This window comes from Pteronotus mesoamericanus, unplaced genomic scaffold, assembly GCF_021234165.1.
Source record: "Pteronotus mesoamericanus isolate MK-2021 breed Mesoamerican mustached bat unplaced genomic scaffold, CSHL_Meso_final scaffold_167, whole genome shotgun sequence".
In the NCBI taxonomy this organism is placed as follows: domain Eukaryota; kingdom Metazoa; phylum Chordata; class Mammalia; order Chiroptera; family Mormoopidae; genus Pteronotus; species Pteronotus mesoamericanus.
Genome location: NW_026555308.1, coordinates 12592551 through 12611894, shown reverse-complemented (window position 1 = coordinate 12611894; position 19344 = coordinate 12592551). Strand labels below are relative to the sequence as shown.

At 36.9% G+C, this 19344-nt stretch overlaps 1 protein-coding gene and 1 non-coding gene across 3 annotated transcripts; both read left to right on the top strand.

Moving 5' to 3' along the window:
* The first annotated feature begins 1979 nt into the window (after positions 1-1979).
* On the top strand, positions 1980-15650 carry CEP20 (centrosomal protein 20). 2 transcript variants are annotated; one of them, XM_054589242.1, is made up of 5 exons: positions 1980-2038; positions 5115-5312; positions 8675-8759; positions 10464-10600; positions 15496-15650. In XM_054589242.1, the coding sequence occupies exons 1-5, from the start codon at positions 2011-2013 to the stop codon at positions 15570-15572; spliced, it is 525 nt and encodes a 174-aa protein (XP_054445217.1). In that variant the 5' UTR covers positions 1980-2010; the 3' UTR covers positions 15573-15650. The 2 variants fall into 2 exon arrangements, with proteins under 2 accessions (XP_054445217.1, XP_054445218.1); XM_054589243.1 differs by lacking the exon at positions 15496-15650 and adding an exon at positions 12284-13051.
* On the top strand, positions 12170-12273 carry LOC129083978 (U6 spliceosomal RNA). The gene has a single exon (XR_008530543.1). It is a non-coding gene; the product is annotated as a U6 spliceosomal RNA (small nuclear RNA).
* Positions 15651-19344: the final 3694 nt, after the last annotated feature.

Genomic DNA, 19344 nt, shown 5'->3' with positions numbered 1-19344 from the left:
GATAGGTAGATAGACTTTCCTACTATAAATATGCTACGATGAATATTCTTATACACATATTGTTCATGATTAGGTGGGAATATATCTGTACTATATGTTCTTAAAACTAGAATGGATGGATGAAAGGGTGTGAAACGTTGATAAGGTATTGCCAAACAGCCTCCTGAGAAGGTGAGGCCAATTTACTCGCCTACCAGCTAGGTATGGTAATGCATGTTTCCCCACATCCTCACCAACATAGTGTGTTACCCAATTTCAGTACATGTTTTTAGATGAAATTTTACTTTAGATGACTGTTGTGTATCTACCTCATACAGTTGTTGGTGAGGACTTAAAGTAAAGCTTTTAGAGCAGTGCCTGCCACACAGAGAGTGGTAAGGACTGTTAATTATTGTATGATTACCACTACTAATCAATCAATCCTGTTTCTCTCTCTCTCTCTTTCTTATCAGTATATTCAGGAATGCTTCTCTCTGAAGAGCTCAAACATTTTACCCATGGAATGTAGTTAATCCTTATAAATCTCTTCAGATGCTGGCCAGGGAGTTAGACATTGTGGGTTTTACAGAACAAGGAAGTGTGACAGGACTTTACTAATGTAACAACAGATCGGTGTCCCAGGTGAAAATTAATTTAGTCTGGAACAGGAATGGATTCCTCTACTTTATAATGGCTTTCAAACTTCCTGACTGCTACTCATCTTAATACCAGAAACCAGAATATACATATATATCCCAGACAGAAGTATGAAAAAAACAACATTGTTTTCTATTCACTCCATTCCATTTCATTGAAAATACACTCATTGGAATCCACTAATAAATAGATTTCAAAAGCTACTATTGGGTTAAAACCAGCAGTTTAAAGAGTGCTGTTCTAGGATTGAGGTCACAGATATTGGCCTTCTTGGCAACACAGCTGGAATCACAGAAACTCAAACTCAGTTTTGGGCACATCATTCCCATGTTCCTTTGTCTTTCCTTGGTCTGGTAGAGCTTATTCATTCACCAATTATTTTCACAAATAGGCCCTGGCCACTTAGCTCTCAGTTGGTTAGAACATCATCCTCATAAACCAAGGTTGTGAGTTCATCCTTGGTCATGGTGCATGCAAGAATCAACTAATGAATACATAAGTAAGTACAACAAATGGATGTTTCTCTCTCTCTCTCTCTCTTCCTCCTTCTTTCTCTAAAATCATTTTTTTAAAAGTCAGTCTTTTTTTAAAAAATTACTTTCACAAATAGCTCCTAGATACCTTTTATATTGTTTAGTAATACTAAGTATCAGTGGTAGAGAACAAGCTTTGAAGAGCAAGAGTCCTGGATTCAAATCTCACCACCATCATTTGCTGGTGATTTTGGTCTCTTCAGTCATCAAAGATTGAGTTTTCTCCTCTGTAAAGTGGGAGTAATACTAGAAATATCCATGACCCAACGTCTATAAAGCGTTTAGCACAGTGCCAGGCTGAGTTAAGCACTCAATACAGTGGTTCTCAAGGTGTGATCCCAGACCAGCATCATCAGCATCACCTGCAAAGTGTTAGAAATGCAATTCTTGGATCTCACCACGGATTTACTGAATCAGAATTTACTCCAGGGTTATCTGTTTTAACAAGTCTTCCTGATGCTTTTGATGCATGCTCAAGCTTGAGAACCTCAGGCTTAATACATGGTGACTATTAATAATTAGTATTTGAGGGTGCAGAGTCCAGCAGCAGGCAGATCATGAAAGGCTTACTGAGCTCAAGTTAAGCAGCACCCACAGGTAAGGGCTCAGACCTGCCTCAGTTTGCGCTCCCCCTCCCTCCTCCGTCCGCAGGGACAGCCTAGGGTGCTCTCTGATTGTTGAGGGGTCCTCATCCACGCACACGCGGAGAGCGTAGACTGAGAGGGGTGGGACTGGGTGCGGCGAGAGCTGTGCGTTTATTGGCTACAGACCACGCCGTGAGGAGAGCGGGGCGGGGCTGCGCGTGCGCTCGGCCGAGGCGCGCCCGTGGCGGCCGTTAAAAATGGCGACTGTCACCGAATTGAAGGCTGGTGAGTGAGAGTGGGAGGCTTGCCAGGTGGAATGCACCTGTTCTGCAGCCTTTGAAAAGTATAGGACCAAAGGGGGACGAGTGGAGCTGTAGTCAGCCTTTCCAGTGGTCGTTCTGAGGTGTCAGGGCCTGCGGGGCCAGCTGGTGTGGCGCCCGCTGCTCCAGGACCCTGTGAGGGGAAGGGTTGCACGGGCCAATTTTTTAACCGGCTTTGCGTTGGGGCACGAGTCACGCAACCTGCAGGTTCTCGAGAGGTCTGCAGTCTTGCACCTTGGGCTTCTGGCGCATTTTTCTAGACCCTGCCTGAAGTCGAGGGCTTGGCCGGGGTCTTTCATGCGGGGCTCATGTTTACAGCATCCACAACAATTCTTGGTGTTAGGCACAATCCTGAGCCATTTGGTTGGTTGTCGCACTACACCCTTACAACCTGGGAGGTAGGTCCCAGTTTTCCAATGGGAAAACTGAAGGGGAAAAGTTGCCTGGCCTGGCCATTCTGTCTTTTTCGGAAAAAGTCCCGCAGAAGTGAGACCCCTTAAGCCGGGAACATTTGTACGCCGTTATTTTTGACGCAGGTGTCCAGACAGGTATTAGTAATTATAGTTACAGTGACTGAGCTTTATACGTCAGGCACTGCCTAGCCCCTGTGTTATCTAATTGATTCCATGTAACAATCCTTTGCCAATTTCATAGATTAGGGAATTGAGATGCTGAGAGGTGAAATAGTTCGTCCAAAGTGCTTTAGCTGGAAAGAGGTTGAGTGTGCCAACTAGATAACGCTGCACCAGAGCTCAGGTCTTAATCACTGGGTGATACTGCTGTTCAGTTAAAAACCAGCTCCAGTTTTCAGGGAGCGTGGGGCCTAAGTCCGTCATTCTTAGAGATTTGGCCAGGAGGGGTTGAGTTCTTTTGAGAGAATTGGTAACCATTGAAATAAATGTATGTTTGTGGCTCCGGGCTGGTGAACAGTCACAAAAACGGCATGCCTTTATCCACAAGAATAGACTTCACATAAACTGACGAACCCTCTCCCTAGGAAACACCTCACGCATAGTATTGCATACAACTTTAGAGGACTTAGATACTCAGGGATATTAACCAGGTTAAGAACCTCTTTCTCAAGAAGTTATTACAGTACAGTGTTTTAAGCACGATGATAGAGGGGAGGGGCAATATGATATGGAACCATAGAAGAACTTTGGAAATTAGGGACATTCTCCACAAGACGTAGGAAGCCTTTCATGTTTTTTCTGCACTCCCCAGTTCTGAATGTGCTTTGTGTTCAAGAGAAAGCCAGTGAAAATGTTTGCCAATCACTTATGTTTTGTGAGTTTTTACCTTTTTTTAAGCACTTTCACAATTTCCTGCTTCACTTGGTTCTGTCTCTTGAGAGGTAGAACTCATGTTGGAAAAGGGTTTAGTAAAAGGTACAAGTTGGTGATCTACCACTGCGGTGGTGATAAGATATGTTAGGTGTCTTAACTCCAGCTTCATTTCATTCCCTTCTCTGTTGAGTCTGAGGCTGTGCTCTGAGCAAATATGGAGTAATTGAGACAAGATCTTTGCCAGTGGAGAAAATCTTTCTGTCCAATTTCCAAAGACGGAATTAGAGAACAGGGTTTCAGTTATGATCCCAAGGATATGATAAGGTAGTACCTTCATTTTATGAGCCTTTTACAAAATATGATTTGGTGAAACTCTTTGCACTTAACATACCTGCAGAATGTTTGAGGTAATGATTTTAAAATAAGGGTAAGAAAGGTTAGAGTCTAGTCTGGATTGTATCTATTTAATCATATGACCAGGTTTTTGTTGTTACTTATCAAAGCTTAAAAAATATTGATGTTCCTGAGCTCTCTTTATGAATTTTCATTATTGTGTCCTTATCTGGTGCCTTCAACAGGGCACAGCCCAGTGTTAAACTGTATTTATTACACCCAAGTAGTATGCCTCACTGTGTTATAATGCTCCTAGGTAGACCTTATTGAACTCTTTCTATATTCTAGGCACTAAGAGTGAAATGTGTTGATTCTCTGGAGTTGTTATTTAGCTATTAGGGACAATTTGAAAAAAGAAGGTTCCAAACCCCTGCAATGGATGGTGCCAATACAGCCCTATGCCTTTACTCTCCTTACTAGTATTTATTGCTAAACCTCATTATCACAACTACTGATATTGGTAATAATGACCCTTGCTCATTAAGTTAGGTTACATTCAGCATGTATATCCCCAATTTCTTAAGATGGCAGTGATATACTCTGTGTTAGATTCCTAACTAGGATTAAAATTTCAAACTCCTGTTATTTTCAGGAATTAACTCATAATTGTCTTTAAAAAACAAAAACAGCCATGGCTAGTGTAGCTCAGTGAATTGAGTGCCAGTCTGATTCCCAGACAGGGCACATATCTAGGTCGCAGGCCCGGTCCCCAGTAGGAGGCGTGCAAGAGGCAACTGATCTATGTATCTCTCGCACACAGATGTTTCTTTCCCTCTCCCTTCCTTCCCCTCTCTCCAAAAAGTAAATAAGTAAAATTAAAAAAACCCCAGAACCTACCTTTTCATTCAGAATGGGCCATCCCCCAAGAGTTCTGGATAGCAAAGGTTTTTACATACAACACAGAACACATCCTTCCTTTTATGGACTGTACTTGTAGTCTTTAATCATCTTTCTAGACCAGAGGGTTTTAGTGATACAGAACCTGTCTGCAGTGACAAACGTTCTAGAAAATATATGAGACACTGAGGGTTAAGTTCAGGTCCCAGTATTTGGCTGTAGTTCTGTCTCCACTTTTTTACTCACTGAATAATATATATCAGACTGTAGCTGTCAGTGACAATGTTGGAAGGATAAACTTGAATTTGCTTAAGTATATTAAAATAGTAAATCATTGCAACCTGGGAACTTTATTTTTTATTACAAGTATGGCTTGTGGTAGCTAATGTGGTAATTGTTCATCGCAATGTTTATATTGAAAGCTGCTGTTAGGTCATTTACCCTTTAAACTGTTCTCTTTAAAGTAAGTCTAGAAATGACAAAATTTATTCTACAATTGAAGCATTAATGTTTTCTGTTTAACAGTTTTAAAGGATACCTTGGAAAAAAGGGGAGTCTTAGGGCATTTAAAAGCGAGCATTCGAGCAGAAGTTTTCAAAGCCCTAGATGATGAAAGTGAACCCCGACCAACGTTGTCTCATGAAAACCTTCTTATTAATGAATTAATTCGGGAGTATTTGGAATTCAACAAATATAAATATACAGCGTCTGTCCTCATAGCAGGTAAGAGGTTATTGTTAGTCACCCAAGACAAAATCTGCTTCTTCCCTTCCACTAATTCTTAGAAAATATTTAGCTTGGAAATCTAATCCCACTATGAAACAGTGTCACCTGAGTGACTGGAGCATAAAAGTTGCACAGGCTCTTTCCATTCTTTAAACAAGTTCTCACAAGACTTGTATTGTAGGGGAAAATAAATAACTAAATAAGCACTTACACTAGCTATGTATGTTGAAAAATCATATGTAATTATTGATACTGAGAATAAACAATTGTTTATATTTTATCTTGTTTGCTGCCAGTCTTTTTTCCTATGGATATGCTTTAAAATGCACATTTAATATGTATATAAAACACACTCCCATGTTCTTTATTTAAAAATATAAAACTTTGGAGATAAAAACCTCAAAACATTACTACTGTATATTGGTTAGGGATTTTTACAAATGTATATAAAAGCATGGTATTTAATTTAAAAAGGATCAGGAAGGTAAACTCCAAACTCATTCTAGTGATGAGAGGAGAGAGAAATGGTATTGGGGTAGGAAATGGGCAGTTAAAGATAGATTTATCTGTTAAATTTTATTTCTTAAGAAAGAAAGTAAGAAAACTAGAAGGATATCCAATAGTAAAGATAGGCATTACTTCTGGGCTGGGGATAGAAATGAGATTGGGAGGATCATCAAAAACACCTTGAACACGCCAAAAACCCAGAATTTATTTATAAAAAATTGTGTATTCTTAAATGTTTAGACTTTAGTTACCTTCAAAGTACTCTCTACTTGATGCATTTTGAACTCCTCAATTTTGATGCCTTTTAGTGCTTGTGACTTTTTTTGTTTCACCTCTTCCACATTGGCAAAACATTTCCCTTCAAGGGATTTTTTCATCTGGGGAAACAAAAAAAAAAAACACCTCTCCAGGGGCAAGATCTGGTGAACAGGGAGAGTGGAGCACAGGGGTCATGCTGTTTTTGGTTGCAAACTGCGGAACACTCAGCACAGTTGTGGGCGGGTGTGCTTGTAAATCACCCATCATGAAATGGGCAAATGTGTTGCAAGTCTTCTAAAAAAAAAGTCACTGAAGCCAAAGACAACCTCTCACAACAACACCAGCTGGTACACTGATACAGATGGGTTCTTAGAACACTTACCTACTGGGGGAAGCCTGCCTGCCCGCCATAAGATAATTCTGGGTTTTTTGGAGTCCCCCACCCCTTACAGGTAGGGCAGAAGTAGGTTTACAGTCATAACTATGTGAAATAGTATATTGGTTTTTTACACACTTTTAAAAATCCTCACCCGAGGATATACTTATTCATTTAAAATTTTTTTTTTTAATTTTTAATTTTAGAGGGGAAGGGAAAGAGAAAGAGGTAAAGAAACATTGATGTGCGAGAGAAACATCAATTGGCTGCCTTCTGTAAAGCAGCTCCAACTAGGGACTGAACCTGCAACCCAGGCATGTACCTGACCAGGAATCAAACTGACGACCTTTTGGTTTGCTAGATGCCACCCACCCAACTGAATCACACCAGCCAGGATTATTTATTGATTTTAGAGAGAGAGGAAGGGAGAGAGAAGCATCGATCGGTTGCTTCCTGTTCACACCCTGACCGAATCGAACCTGTAGCCTTTTGGTGTACGGGATGATGCTCCAACCAGCTGAGCCAGCTGGCCAGGGCAACAGAGTTTATTGTTGTATTATTATTTATTAATTATTGTATTATATCCATGCAAACAACTGTAAACCTACTTTTGCCCTACTCTGTACATTCTTTGATCCCCTTGTTTAAGGTTTAATCTGTGCTTTGAAACTATTTTATATCTTAGAGATGTGCCTACTCAAAGAAAAGAGATCAGGATGTAAATTTTGGAAAAGAGAATGAATTCGTTGTGATGCCAGAACTTTCCATTACAAATCCGTTATTTAACATTAAGCATATATCTTAACTGAATGAAGACTGATGATTTTTATTTAAGAATCTTTAGTATCAGTAGCTCTACTCTCCTCCATTTGTTATAAATGTCTACATAATACTATTAATATGCAGAAAAGAAAATTATGAAAATATCATTAATAGGGTGTCTTGAGCTTGAGCTCCCCTAGAATGAAATACAGTGACAGTAGTCAAGTTTCATATTAAATGCCTTTGCTTTTTTTTTTAATCTGAGGTATAAGTAATATACAATAAACTTTACTTTTTTTAGTATTAAGTTGTATGGTTTTGCCAAGTGCTTACAGTTTGTTTAACTACCACCACGGTAACAATATAGAACATTTCCATGATATACATCCCCCTCACACACAATTTTCTGTGCCCCTTGGTGGGCAACTTCTTTGCCTGCCCTTCATCCCTAGTAACTACTGATCTGTTCTTATCTGAACCTATCATTTGCCTTTTCTAGAATGTCCTATAAATGGAACCATATAGGATGTAGACTTGAGTCAATTTCTTTCCTCTTAGCATAATGCATTTGAGACTCAGCCATGCTGGGTTTTTTCCTCCCCTATATAGCATTCCATTGTGTCAGTTGATAGACATTGGGTTGTTTCTAGGTTTGACAGTTATGAATCAAATTGTCATAAACATTCACCAAAGGTTTTTGTGTGAGGATGCATTTTTATTATTGGATAAAGAGCTAAGAGTGGGATTCCAGGGTTGTGTGTTATAAGTTTGTGCTTACTTGGATAAAAAACTGCTTGACTGTTTTTCAAAGTGGCTGTACCATTTTTACTCTACTACGAGCAAAGTATGAGATTTCCAGTTGCCCTATTTCTTTGCCAGCATTTAATATTCGGGTTAATTTTATTTTTAGAATTATTGCCACCAAATGGATATTGGTACTGTTGTGAGTTTAATTCACTGGCTTCTCAGAAATTGACCTCCAAAGCCTAGTATTGTAGTTTAAATGCAGAAACAGTATTTTAATAACCAAGAACTAGATTAAAAATGAATTTATGTTAAACTGTATTAAGTTATATATTTAAAAAATACTTTGAAAGTCATATAATCTTAAATTGGATCTGCCATCATTATTTTTCAAAATCTGAAAGATGTGTATATTTGGTGTGTTTCTTACCAAAATCATATTTGCTTTTTATTTTTAAATTTTATTTATTTTTATTGATTTTTTTATTTTTAAGAGAAAGGGAGAGGAAAGAAAGAGAAAAGCATCGATTTGTTGTTTCACATATTTATGCTTCATTGGTTGATTCTTGTTTGTGTCCTGACCGGGGATCACACCTGCAACTGTGGCGCATTGAGAAGACAGTCTAACTGACTGAGGTACCCTGTCAGGTCCCCCATTTGCTTTTTACATTAGTAAAGACTCAGTGTTTTTGTGATTTTCCTTTTCCCACAGAATCTGGTCAACCTGTAGTTCCATTGGACAGGCAATTTCTCATCCGTGAACTAAATGCATTTGAAGAATCGAAGGATAATACAATGTAAGAATTATTTTAAAAGTGAACTCTCAGATACTGTTATATTGGAGTCACAATCTCCTAGTGGTGGTTTTATTTTAATCCAGCAGGTATTTATTTGTGTGTAGTGTGTGTCTAGCACCACACCAAATCTAAAGTATGCAGCAGTAAACCAGTCAGATGAAGTCTGCCCTCTCGAGCTAAAATTCTTGTGGTTTCAGAGGATTGAACAGCCCTACCTATTTCCAAGGGGCACTCCTCTTGGCTTTTTGAGCCATCTTTTTTTTTTTTCCTGATGCTTTTACTCTATCAATTATTTTTTTCCTGAGGTTTAACTCTTCCTCCCCACTACTCCCTTCACTACAACTTAGCAATGTACTCAGATCTCCCCCTCTTAAAAAACGAACGAACAAAACCTATGAACTTCCAACTCCCGCCTACTACTTAATCTCCTTTTTAGCACTGAACTTAGTGAAAATCAACCCTCTGCTTTTATTTCATTGCCCGCTCTGTGATCCTCCCTGCATCTTAAATTCTCCCCTCACCATTTGCAAAAAAACTACACTCTTAAAAAATAGAATAACCACTTTCTAGTAGTTTCTTAATTCTTTTCCTACTTCAGTGTTTCTTAAACTTTTTCCAGAGGATCCCTGAATGGTGTGTGCAAAAAAAAAAAAAAAAAGAAGAAGAAGAAGGAAAGAAAGAAAAGAAAAAAAAAATATGTAGGCACCTGGGAACATAGCTCAAAATAGTCTTCCTAGCAAGAAATTTAAGAAATTTCTTATGTTTTCTGTCTCAAAAAATTCACTGACCTTTTTCATTCTTCTTCATGATATAGTTGTTTTACCATAAAGATTTTTTAAATGACATACCAGTTAAAATGCTACTTTACAGTTCATAAATCATTTTATGACATTGTTCCACAATCATACACCACCTTTATCCTGTAGTTTGTACCAAGTCTCTAGCACCAAGAATGGGAATATATATACGGGGTCTGGCAGAAGTAAGGCTTTCTTGAATGTGGTTGGTAGGGTAATAATATGTGTGTAATAATTTACAGTTTTTGAACATTTCACCTAAAATGTCATATGGTATGCTTGAGTGTGATATTGAACTGTAAAGTAGCTTTTAAAATATTTGTTCTTACCCAACTCCTATATAGCTAATATTTACATACTATTTAGTGTGTGCTAGGCACACAGTTCCAACACTTGACATTTATTAACTCATTTAGTCCATAACAGCTCTAAGAGGTAGGGACTACAACTACTTTCATTTATAGAGGGGGAAACATTTATGACAGAGGCTGGGGACCTTAAGAACCTTGCTGAGGCCAAGTGGCAAAGCCAGGATTTGAAACCAGGCTGTGTGTCTCTTGGGATATAAGACCCTCTCTATGTAAGGATTTATTAATGCAGTAAGTGCTTATTGAGTACCTGTTATGTATCAGACAGTATTAGGCACTGAGAAATTTTATATTGGACTTTGGAGTTTAAAAGCTGAATTCCTGTGAATCGATGGAAATTATGTTACAGTTTAGATGAGGTTTAAGTCGTTAATTTCTTCTATGAGTTTTAAAATTGTCTTTAGGGTTAAACAGTACTCTTAAGACTAGTGAATTGCTTGGTTATGTTGGTGTCAGAGGCTACCTTTTAAAGCACCGATGTTTTAAGCTTTTCCTATTTATGCAAATTTAATTGATTTTGGTTTTCTTCCTTGCCATAGACCTCTTTTATATGGGATTTTAGCTCATTTCTTGCATGGAATTAAGGATGGCATCCAAAATACAATTCTGAAAGGATCTTCACTTCAGCCTCCAAATCCAAATCTTGGTAGACAACCTAGTGGAAGAGAGCAAATGGGTGAGTTTTCTGAGATTTATCATTTAGCTGTCAGCAAGTATATTTTCTTCTTTTATATTTTTATCTTTGGAATAGTTTTTCCTGAGTTTTTGAGTCAGTTTAATTCCATCTATATCTAAAATAGTTTTAACCTGTGTTATTTATCTTCCAAAAACAAAATGCTTTTTGGAAAGAGAATCTTGGGGGTGGGGGAGGGAGGTGGGTGGATGACTAGACAAAATTTTAAGATAATTTCTGTACAGAAGTATTGAAAAACCTGATTTGCATATAAATTTGTACTTTCTGGAGCAGCTTGGTCCTTGGCATACTAAATAAATAGCTTTTTATTGAGTCATTGGGTTTTTTCCTAAGACTAAAAAGTGGGAAAATTGTTGAACACAGAGAAGTCACAGGTTTATGTGTCCCCTACATTTTTAGGGTACTTTTTGTGGTACAGTGATGGGTATCTACAAATAAAAAAATCCTGGGACAATAGCCCGTATTTCTTCCAGAATGCTTACTCTTTAAATGAGCTTTTAGTTTCAATTACATCAGCAATAGGACTTAAATGTGATAATCTGAACTAAATGGTGAAAAGTTGATTTTTTTTTAAAGCTTTTATTTATTTTATTTTTAGAGGGGAAAGGAGGGAGAAAGAGAGGGAGAGAAACATCAGTGTGTGGTTGCCTCTTGTGCGCCCACTACTGGGGACCTTGCCTGCAACCCAGTCATGTACCCTGATTGGGAATTGAACCAGGAATCCTGTGGATTGCAGGCCAGCACTAAATCCGCTGAGCCACACCAGCCAGGGCTGATCTTTCTTTTTAAGAAGGACACTCTGGTGGGGCTCAGACAGCTGATTATCAAAACAAATGTAATAAATTTTGAATGTTGAAATAAACTTTTAGGAAACATCTAAAATGTGAATTGCCTTTTGTAGTTTTCTTAAGCTTCTATGAGCAATATTGATTATGTTAAATATTAGCTTAAGATCTGAAAGTTGGTGGCCTTTTTCAGGTTATTTCTGACTTCAGTAGGAGTTGTCCTTTCATATATCTTAGAATTCTAAGCTGGATGGAACATTGGAAAGGAAATCATTCCCAGCTACTTATTTCACAGTTGAGAAAACCAAGACTAAGAGGTGAATGACTCATCTAAAGGCTGTAGCTGATCATTTTTAGCTGCATCAGCACCTCTGATTGCCATTCCTGTAACTTTTCCATTTAGTATATGGGGTTTTCCTAGTTCCCTTTTCAGGGATTAGATATGGAACTGTCTTTAGTGCCTGAAAAAACAAAACAAAACACAAGTACATGAATAAATCTCTAAACATTCAAATAACATAATGTAAAATGCCTTTTAACCTCTTCTCTCTTGCCTCTTCCTCACTCCCCAATTTCTCTGTCTTCTATAGAAGGTACCTCCATTAGCAACTTGGTGGTTATCCTTCAGAACTCATTTGTGTGCATTTCAATACTATATACAGGGTGGGGCAGAAGTAGGTTTACAGTTGTTAGTGTGGAAAATAATACACTAATAAGTAATAATATAAGAATAAACTGTGTTTCGTGTACTCAAAACTGTAAACCTACTTTTGCCCCACCCTGTATACTAAAATTGGAACAATACAGAGACAATTAGCATGGCTCCTGCACAAGAATGGCACACAAATTTGTGAAGCGTTCCATATTTTTATTCCTTTAGATATGAAGAAGAAATAAAGGCTTTTCCAGACAAAGAAAAGCTGAAGGAATTTATCACCACAAGACCTGCATTATAAGAAATGAAAGGAGCTCTTTTACGTGAAACAAAAAACCAAAAGTATACAAAATTTTGAGTAAGATGACAAACAGAAGCAGGAAATTGCAACTCTATTTCAGAATAGGTTATTAAACACTTAATTATAACACAAAAATAAAGGGGGAAAATCATTTTTTTAAAAACCCCTTTGTGCTCTGTAGGCTCCCTGATGGCTCTAGCATTCCAGTGGTGAGTTCTTTCTGTTCCAAAGCTCGCTCCTTCAGTGTATATAAAAACCATGTTGCTAACAGTTAATATTATGAGAATTTTACATAACTTCTAAACTCCAGTTTCAAAGAAAAATAAGCAGTGGATAGAATATCTGCAAGAATAGGCAAGGAATTGGTATATTGTGTCTGGGGAGGAGATATGGGTGCTTAAGAGACCGGAGTAAAGAAACTTCACGTTTGTAACCCTTTTCACGTTCCTTTTGAATTTTGAACCATGCATTACTGCATTAGTATTTAGGTAAGAACTCTATGCCAAAATGTGCTTCAGTATAGCAAGACTACAAGAATGTGTAGATGATGAAGGCGAGCAATTTGAGCACTCACGAGATTGTATCCGAGTGTGCCGTGCCATTGCGACATTCCTTTGGTTAATAAAGCTGTTGTAGTAATCGTAACCTGCATGTCTTTTTCCATATGAACAACTGTAAACCCACTTTTGCCAAGCCCTGTATGCACTGTTGCTATACACATTATTCTATAATTTGCTTCTTTTTTTTACTTGTCAGTATATATGTAGATCTACTTCTCCCTCATTTTTAACTTTGTGTAGTATTCCATAGTATTGCTAATCACTCTTTACTGATGTACTTTTCTGTTTTTTATTTTTTGCTTTTACAGCATTTCAGTGTAGTGTTATTTCTTTGTCCACACAAGTATTTCTCGTGTGGATGCCTAGAAGTAGAATTGCTGGATCAAAGCATATGTGTATTTAAAATAGTCTACTATTGCCTAATTTTTCTCCCAAAGGCTTTTACCAGTTTATGCTTACCAAGAATAAATGACAATGCCGGTTCCCCTATTTCACTGTTACCAGTGGATATTGTACTCATTAACCCTTGTTAACACAGCAAACCCATCACATTTGTATTTTCAGTCCCATGAGGAAATATAGCCTTTTGAGAAGTAACTTTTGTGACTTGTAAGCTTCTTATAATCAGTTTCCTTAATATTCCTGAGTAATGACTAATAAAGTTCTAGGTAATGTAATAAAAAGTATTTCTTAACTAAGTTCTCCTGAGATGAAGGTCATGTATTAACTATTGGTAGTCTTATATCACAGTGGGCAGGGTGGGGTGGGGAGGGGAGGAGAGAATGAGAGAGTGCATTAATTACTGTGGGTCCTTTCTGTGTAAAGTGCCAGAGACATCAGAGAGTCAAGTTCAAGTCAATGAAGCTTTGGGTGCCTATTCTGTGGAAAGCTCTGTGGAAGACTCAGAAATGAGGATGACTGCTGAACAAATAGAAGAACACTGATTTTGCAAATTATTTTTCTTGATCATCAAAAATTTTCTTGGCCTCTTTGTGCAATGCCTTGTGAATTGTCAGCCAAAAACTGCGTTATGTTCTACTAATATGTTTAAGCATTCCATTTCCTTCCTCAACTCTAGTCACTGTTTGAAGGATACTTAATGTTTTATTTCACAACATTGACAAGGTTATGAAGATGTTAAAATATTTATTCTTCAGATTACAATACCTTATCTCTACGAAGCTCATCCAGCTGAAATATAAAACAGTAAACTTAAATTCTCTTCTATCTGAGAACAAGTCCAGAGCATGCCAACATGAAAACACTTCTTTTATCAAAGCATTCAAAGTACTGAAAAAAATGAAGAGCATGTGTGTATAGGCACATTTACCTTTGAAATAGTACCTGGTTCATTTGTGCTGCTGATAATAGTGCTTGTCATATTGGAGGCAAAGTAGTTTTTGCTATAGGTAAAAGACCAGATACTAAATAATACACAACATCATTATCAGTTCAACTTTATGCACATATGTGAAGAAGTATGTCAATAACATACTTCATTTTTTAATAATGCTTTTATAGAATACCTAAGATGGTTGTGTCCTAAAGATACTGTTAATTTTTCTTTGTCCAGTAAAGCTGCCTGAAATTGAGGGAGATTGTTTTTCATTTGTGATCCAGACCTATAGTGGTATTTACATTATTTCTGAGGATGATCAGCTGTGAATTAATAATACTGTGTGTACAAATTGTCTTCAGAATTAGAAAATCCAGTATGTATTTTTGGTGCTAAAATTGCATGTTTCTAACAACTTGTCTAAATTTGTATTTTTCTCATGTTACGAAAATTATCATTAAAAAAGGTTATTTTTTTCAGTTACAGTGTTTCACATTTTCTTGGGAATTAAGTTTGTGCATTTCATTGTTGTCATGTTGAGTACTAAGTTTCTTCAGGTTCTTTTAATCTAGAACACTTCTTTCTGCCCTTTATCCCTTTTTCCCACATGACAAAAGAGATTGAGCAGAAGTGACCGGGGCCCCTTCTTTACTACTGCTGGAGCACAGTAGGTGGTCAGAGGGGCGACAGGCTCCTCTGAACTCTCATGGAACTTTATCGTTTTGTTTTTGGCTGAGGAACTTTTTCTACAAGTTCTTGGGTAGTTTTCTGATTTGGGTAGGAAAATGTAAATTATGCTAGTTTTCTTCTTGCCACAAGAGGGTGTGGCTGGGAGACATTTCTATTTGAGGAAAGCGGGGTGGTTTTCTTTTCTTTTTCTTTTTAATTGAAGAGCTTTGACATTCCTCAGAATGCTAACTGAACACTGTCCTTTCTTGTGAATTCTATTTGTTACATATAACACAAGAAAGTTGCAGATGCTTACCTGTAGGTTTACTCCAGGGGATACTCTATTAAAAAAAAAAAGTCAAGAAAAAATTTTTTTAAATAATTAGAGTCCCTAGTACTAAACATTTCTGATTTTTTTAATAGTTTAAAAATTTGTTTTTTTCATTTTCCTAAACCATCTAAAGAACTCATACAATACTAATATTAACATCCTGAAATATATGTAGTTATGTCTGCCTACTGCCTATTTTGACTTGAGATAAGTATTGACATTCGTTTCTGTTAATTTCAGATGATCACCTAAGAAAAGAGAAGGGGAAAAATACTAATATTGAAAATCTTCATATTTCTCAAACTGTGAAGAGATGATATTTCCATTGGGGGCATCTTTTATCTTGTATGTATTAAATAACTTATTTATTTTGTTGTTACCAAACTGCATTACTAATATTTGTACTTTGTAGAAATTTGAGTTTCTGCAAAATATTTAGTCTTTCATATTTTACTGCATTTGTGAATAATTGCTAACTCTGTCATCTAGCTTATTGGATTTGACTTGAAAGAAAATGTATTGTTTTTAGGAAGTATTTTAAAGGTCCTTTTATTTGTGAGGAATGAAAGGATTTTGTAGTACCCTATACGTTCTTTTAAAAAAAAACCCAAAAACCTCCAAGTCCTTCTAGCCATATTATCTGCTCTTTAGCACGATACATTAATTAAATTTACTTCAGGCTGGAATTATGTAGGTTTGTAGAAAAGTTTATGTTTAAAAAAAAAAAATCAAAGCCAGAAAAAACCTAAAATTTCTATAAAGTTAGTTTTGTTTTTGATTAGCTATTTTTCAGATAACCATTTATAATTCAAGCATCTGAATTACTATCTAAAATTGGACTTTTAAACTAGGTAACAATGTACTTTTTCTTTTCCTTAGATCATTTTGGCTTTTACTGGAAGATTTAATTAAAATGTAGAGGGGGAACTAATTCTTTTAATTTTGCTGTAAGTAAAACAAAGAGTTTATTACATGAAGAATGTGGAATCAGCATGAAGAGACAGGCTTTAGGAGAATGCTAGAAAGTACCTTTCAAGAGTTGGCATTATTTAACCTCCATGTGGCCTTCAGTTGTGCAATTATAAGATGAGCTATGAAAGGGCCAACCCCTAATTATTTGGTCTCTGAAAGTCTTTCTAAATCTATGTCAATTTTTATTCTGGGGATAGGAGAATAGTAAGAGCCATTATAGTATTATCTCTAACATGCTGTTTTGATATTTATTAAGATTTTTTTTTAATGTAGAGTCTACAGATTGATTTCACTGAAAACTGACTGTTATGGTAGACAGCACCTGACTGGTAAAAGTCATAAGGTATATTCAGAATACAACCGCATGGGTGCCTGTACATTGACAACATTTAGCTTAAACATCTTCCACAGGGAGTATGGTAGGGGCTGTAGTGAGCAAAATCGGCATTTTCTTTAGGGTATCGATTCTGTGCTACCTTTGGAAATTATTGAAACCTTTGATTTTATAGTTGATGCTAATGTTTAGTCCAGATTAATCAAGAATTTTTATCTGAATATAGAAAATTATTAAAGAAATCCCCCTAAACCATACTTTACAAGTCAGAGGATTTTGAGAAGCCTTGCTGGTAGGCTAAAATTACAGTACATAAGTGAGATATAGAAATATTACAAGGGCTTATTTCCATTTTTAATGATATCTGTAGTATCTGATTATTATTATGAACTCCATTGTATGTGGGAATATAAATATCTGAATTTTTCTCAGAGGACTTGGTTTACATCCAAAGATGTTGGCAGTGGACACTAAGTTTACCTCAGGAATTACAATCATGCAGCACTAGATTAAGAAAAAAATGCTGGAGTTTAGCATTTTGGATACTGATAAAAAATGGCCAAAATAGAAGCTAAACAGAATTGTCACATGTGTGATTTTCATAAGCATTATTCTGTAACTTGTTTGTACCTAGGCAACTTTTGTACTTTTGATGTATCATTTAATAAAAAAACATGAAGCAATTCACCTTTGTGCAAAAGGGTCTTTGTATGATTGTTCTGTCATTAAAAATGTATAAAGATGTAAAGATGGCTCTCCAGGCCTTCCTTTAGGATCTCTAGAACTGAGTTGTTGGGGGTTATAGAGTAAGGTGGAGGAAGGGGAACATTCCCTGATGTGTGCACTTGGAATCAGCTATCTCACGTTGGAACAATAATTCTTTGTAGAGTGGCAGTGGTGGGGGCTGATGGTGTCAGACTCTGGCAGTGGGGGGCACAGTATAAAAATCGGTGGGGTCATGTGTGGTTTTATTTAGTATTATATTTTTTATGTTTGGTAAAAAAAACACCTATTTTCAAAATACTATGGGATACTTACGGTTATCCACAAAGGAAGCTCTTGGCCTAAGAAAATCTGCTCTAGAAATTTCTGTACTCAGCATTTTTTCAACACTGTCAATTTATAATCCAATAATTTAAAAAGATGCATGGGCTGAGACATTTAAAAAAATAAAGGAAAGACAAATATAAATCCAGAGGACCCATCAAGTTATTCCCATAAACTAATTAGTACATCATTGCTGGTGGTTTTCATGGGGTTGTTGGGAGACGTTATCTTTCAAAAATGCAGGGGAAAAGTTGGATTTACACAAAAATAGTATGCAAGTCGGAACTAAAGAGGGATTTCGGAAAAGCGGAAATTTAAAACATGGGCAATCTAAACACTCATAGCAAGAGCAGAGGTGGCTTTTGAAGATGATAAATTTGAGCTTAGCATATATGTTTGCATAGAATAAACTAATAGCTTTATAATTATGTGCAAGAACACATTTGTATATGATTCACATGCCTGTATGATTATGTAAAATCTGATGTGTTCTTTTAACCTAAACCCAAGTGTACATGAAGGATTAACATTTGTGAGAATATGCCTTTAAAGGCATTTAGAACAGTGCTTCCCAGCCACTTGGTATTTGATTTTTGTAATAACTTATGCAAGGATTTTGTGGTCTTCATTAATTTTTGTATAAATAAAAGAGAGGTAAAACTACCTTTGTAAAAATATAGACTTTATTTTTTAGAGCAGTTTTAGATTCACAGCAAAACTGAGAGGAAGGTCCAGAGATTTCCCATATACCCTGGTTCTCCCACATATGCATAGTTTCCCCCATCAACATCCCCTACCAGAATGGTATATGAAGTCTTTCCAGAAGGTATCCAGCCATAGACTATGAAAAATGGAGACATTGAAGAAGATACAAGATACTGGACACATCATATAAAGGGCAATGACACCTCAGTCCCTCTCAAAGTAAGCACCTTGGGACCTCATACAGTTCTCCCAGTTGTCATCAACTGCTCTATTGTATTTTCCTGAATTTCATTGCCGGTCAGAAATATCTTCCCTTTCAAAGGTGATTTTAGTTTTGGGAAAAGCCAGAAGTCACAGGGCGCCAAATTTGTGCTGTAGGGAAGCTGAGTCACCTGGGTGATTTGATGTTTTGTCAAAAAACTATGCACAAGACATGATGCATAAGTAGGGGCATTGTCATGATGAAGCTGCCAGTCACTAGTTTGGCCATAGCTGTGGCCTTCTGAATTATCCAAATAGTTCCCCGCAGATGAATGTCCAAGTTTAACTGGAGGAATGTTCATGCTTAATGCAAAATTTGATGCACATCTGTTGTTCTACTTGCTCAGTCATTTTGAATGCGATGGCCACACAGCACACATGCTCACTCAACAGTGTCTACCACCCTCCTGACTAGTACAGTGAAGTTGTCATTGTTTAAGCTTGTACATTCCAATCCATTCTCCTCAGCTGCCAGGTTATATTGATGTCAAACCATTCTCATTATATTAAAAATGGCTGGGCTTTTTCTGAACAGACCTCATATTTGTTGACACATCATTATCACCCAAAGTCTATAGCTTACCTCAGGGTTCACTCTTGGTGGTGTACATTCTGTGGGTTTGAACAAATGTATAATGACTTGTATCCTCCATTATGGTGTCATACAGAGTAAAAATCTCTTCCTTCTGCCTATTCTTCCCTCCTTCCCCTCAGCCCCTGGCAACCACTGATCTTTTTTACTGTCTCCATAGTTTTGCCTTTTCTAGAAT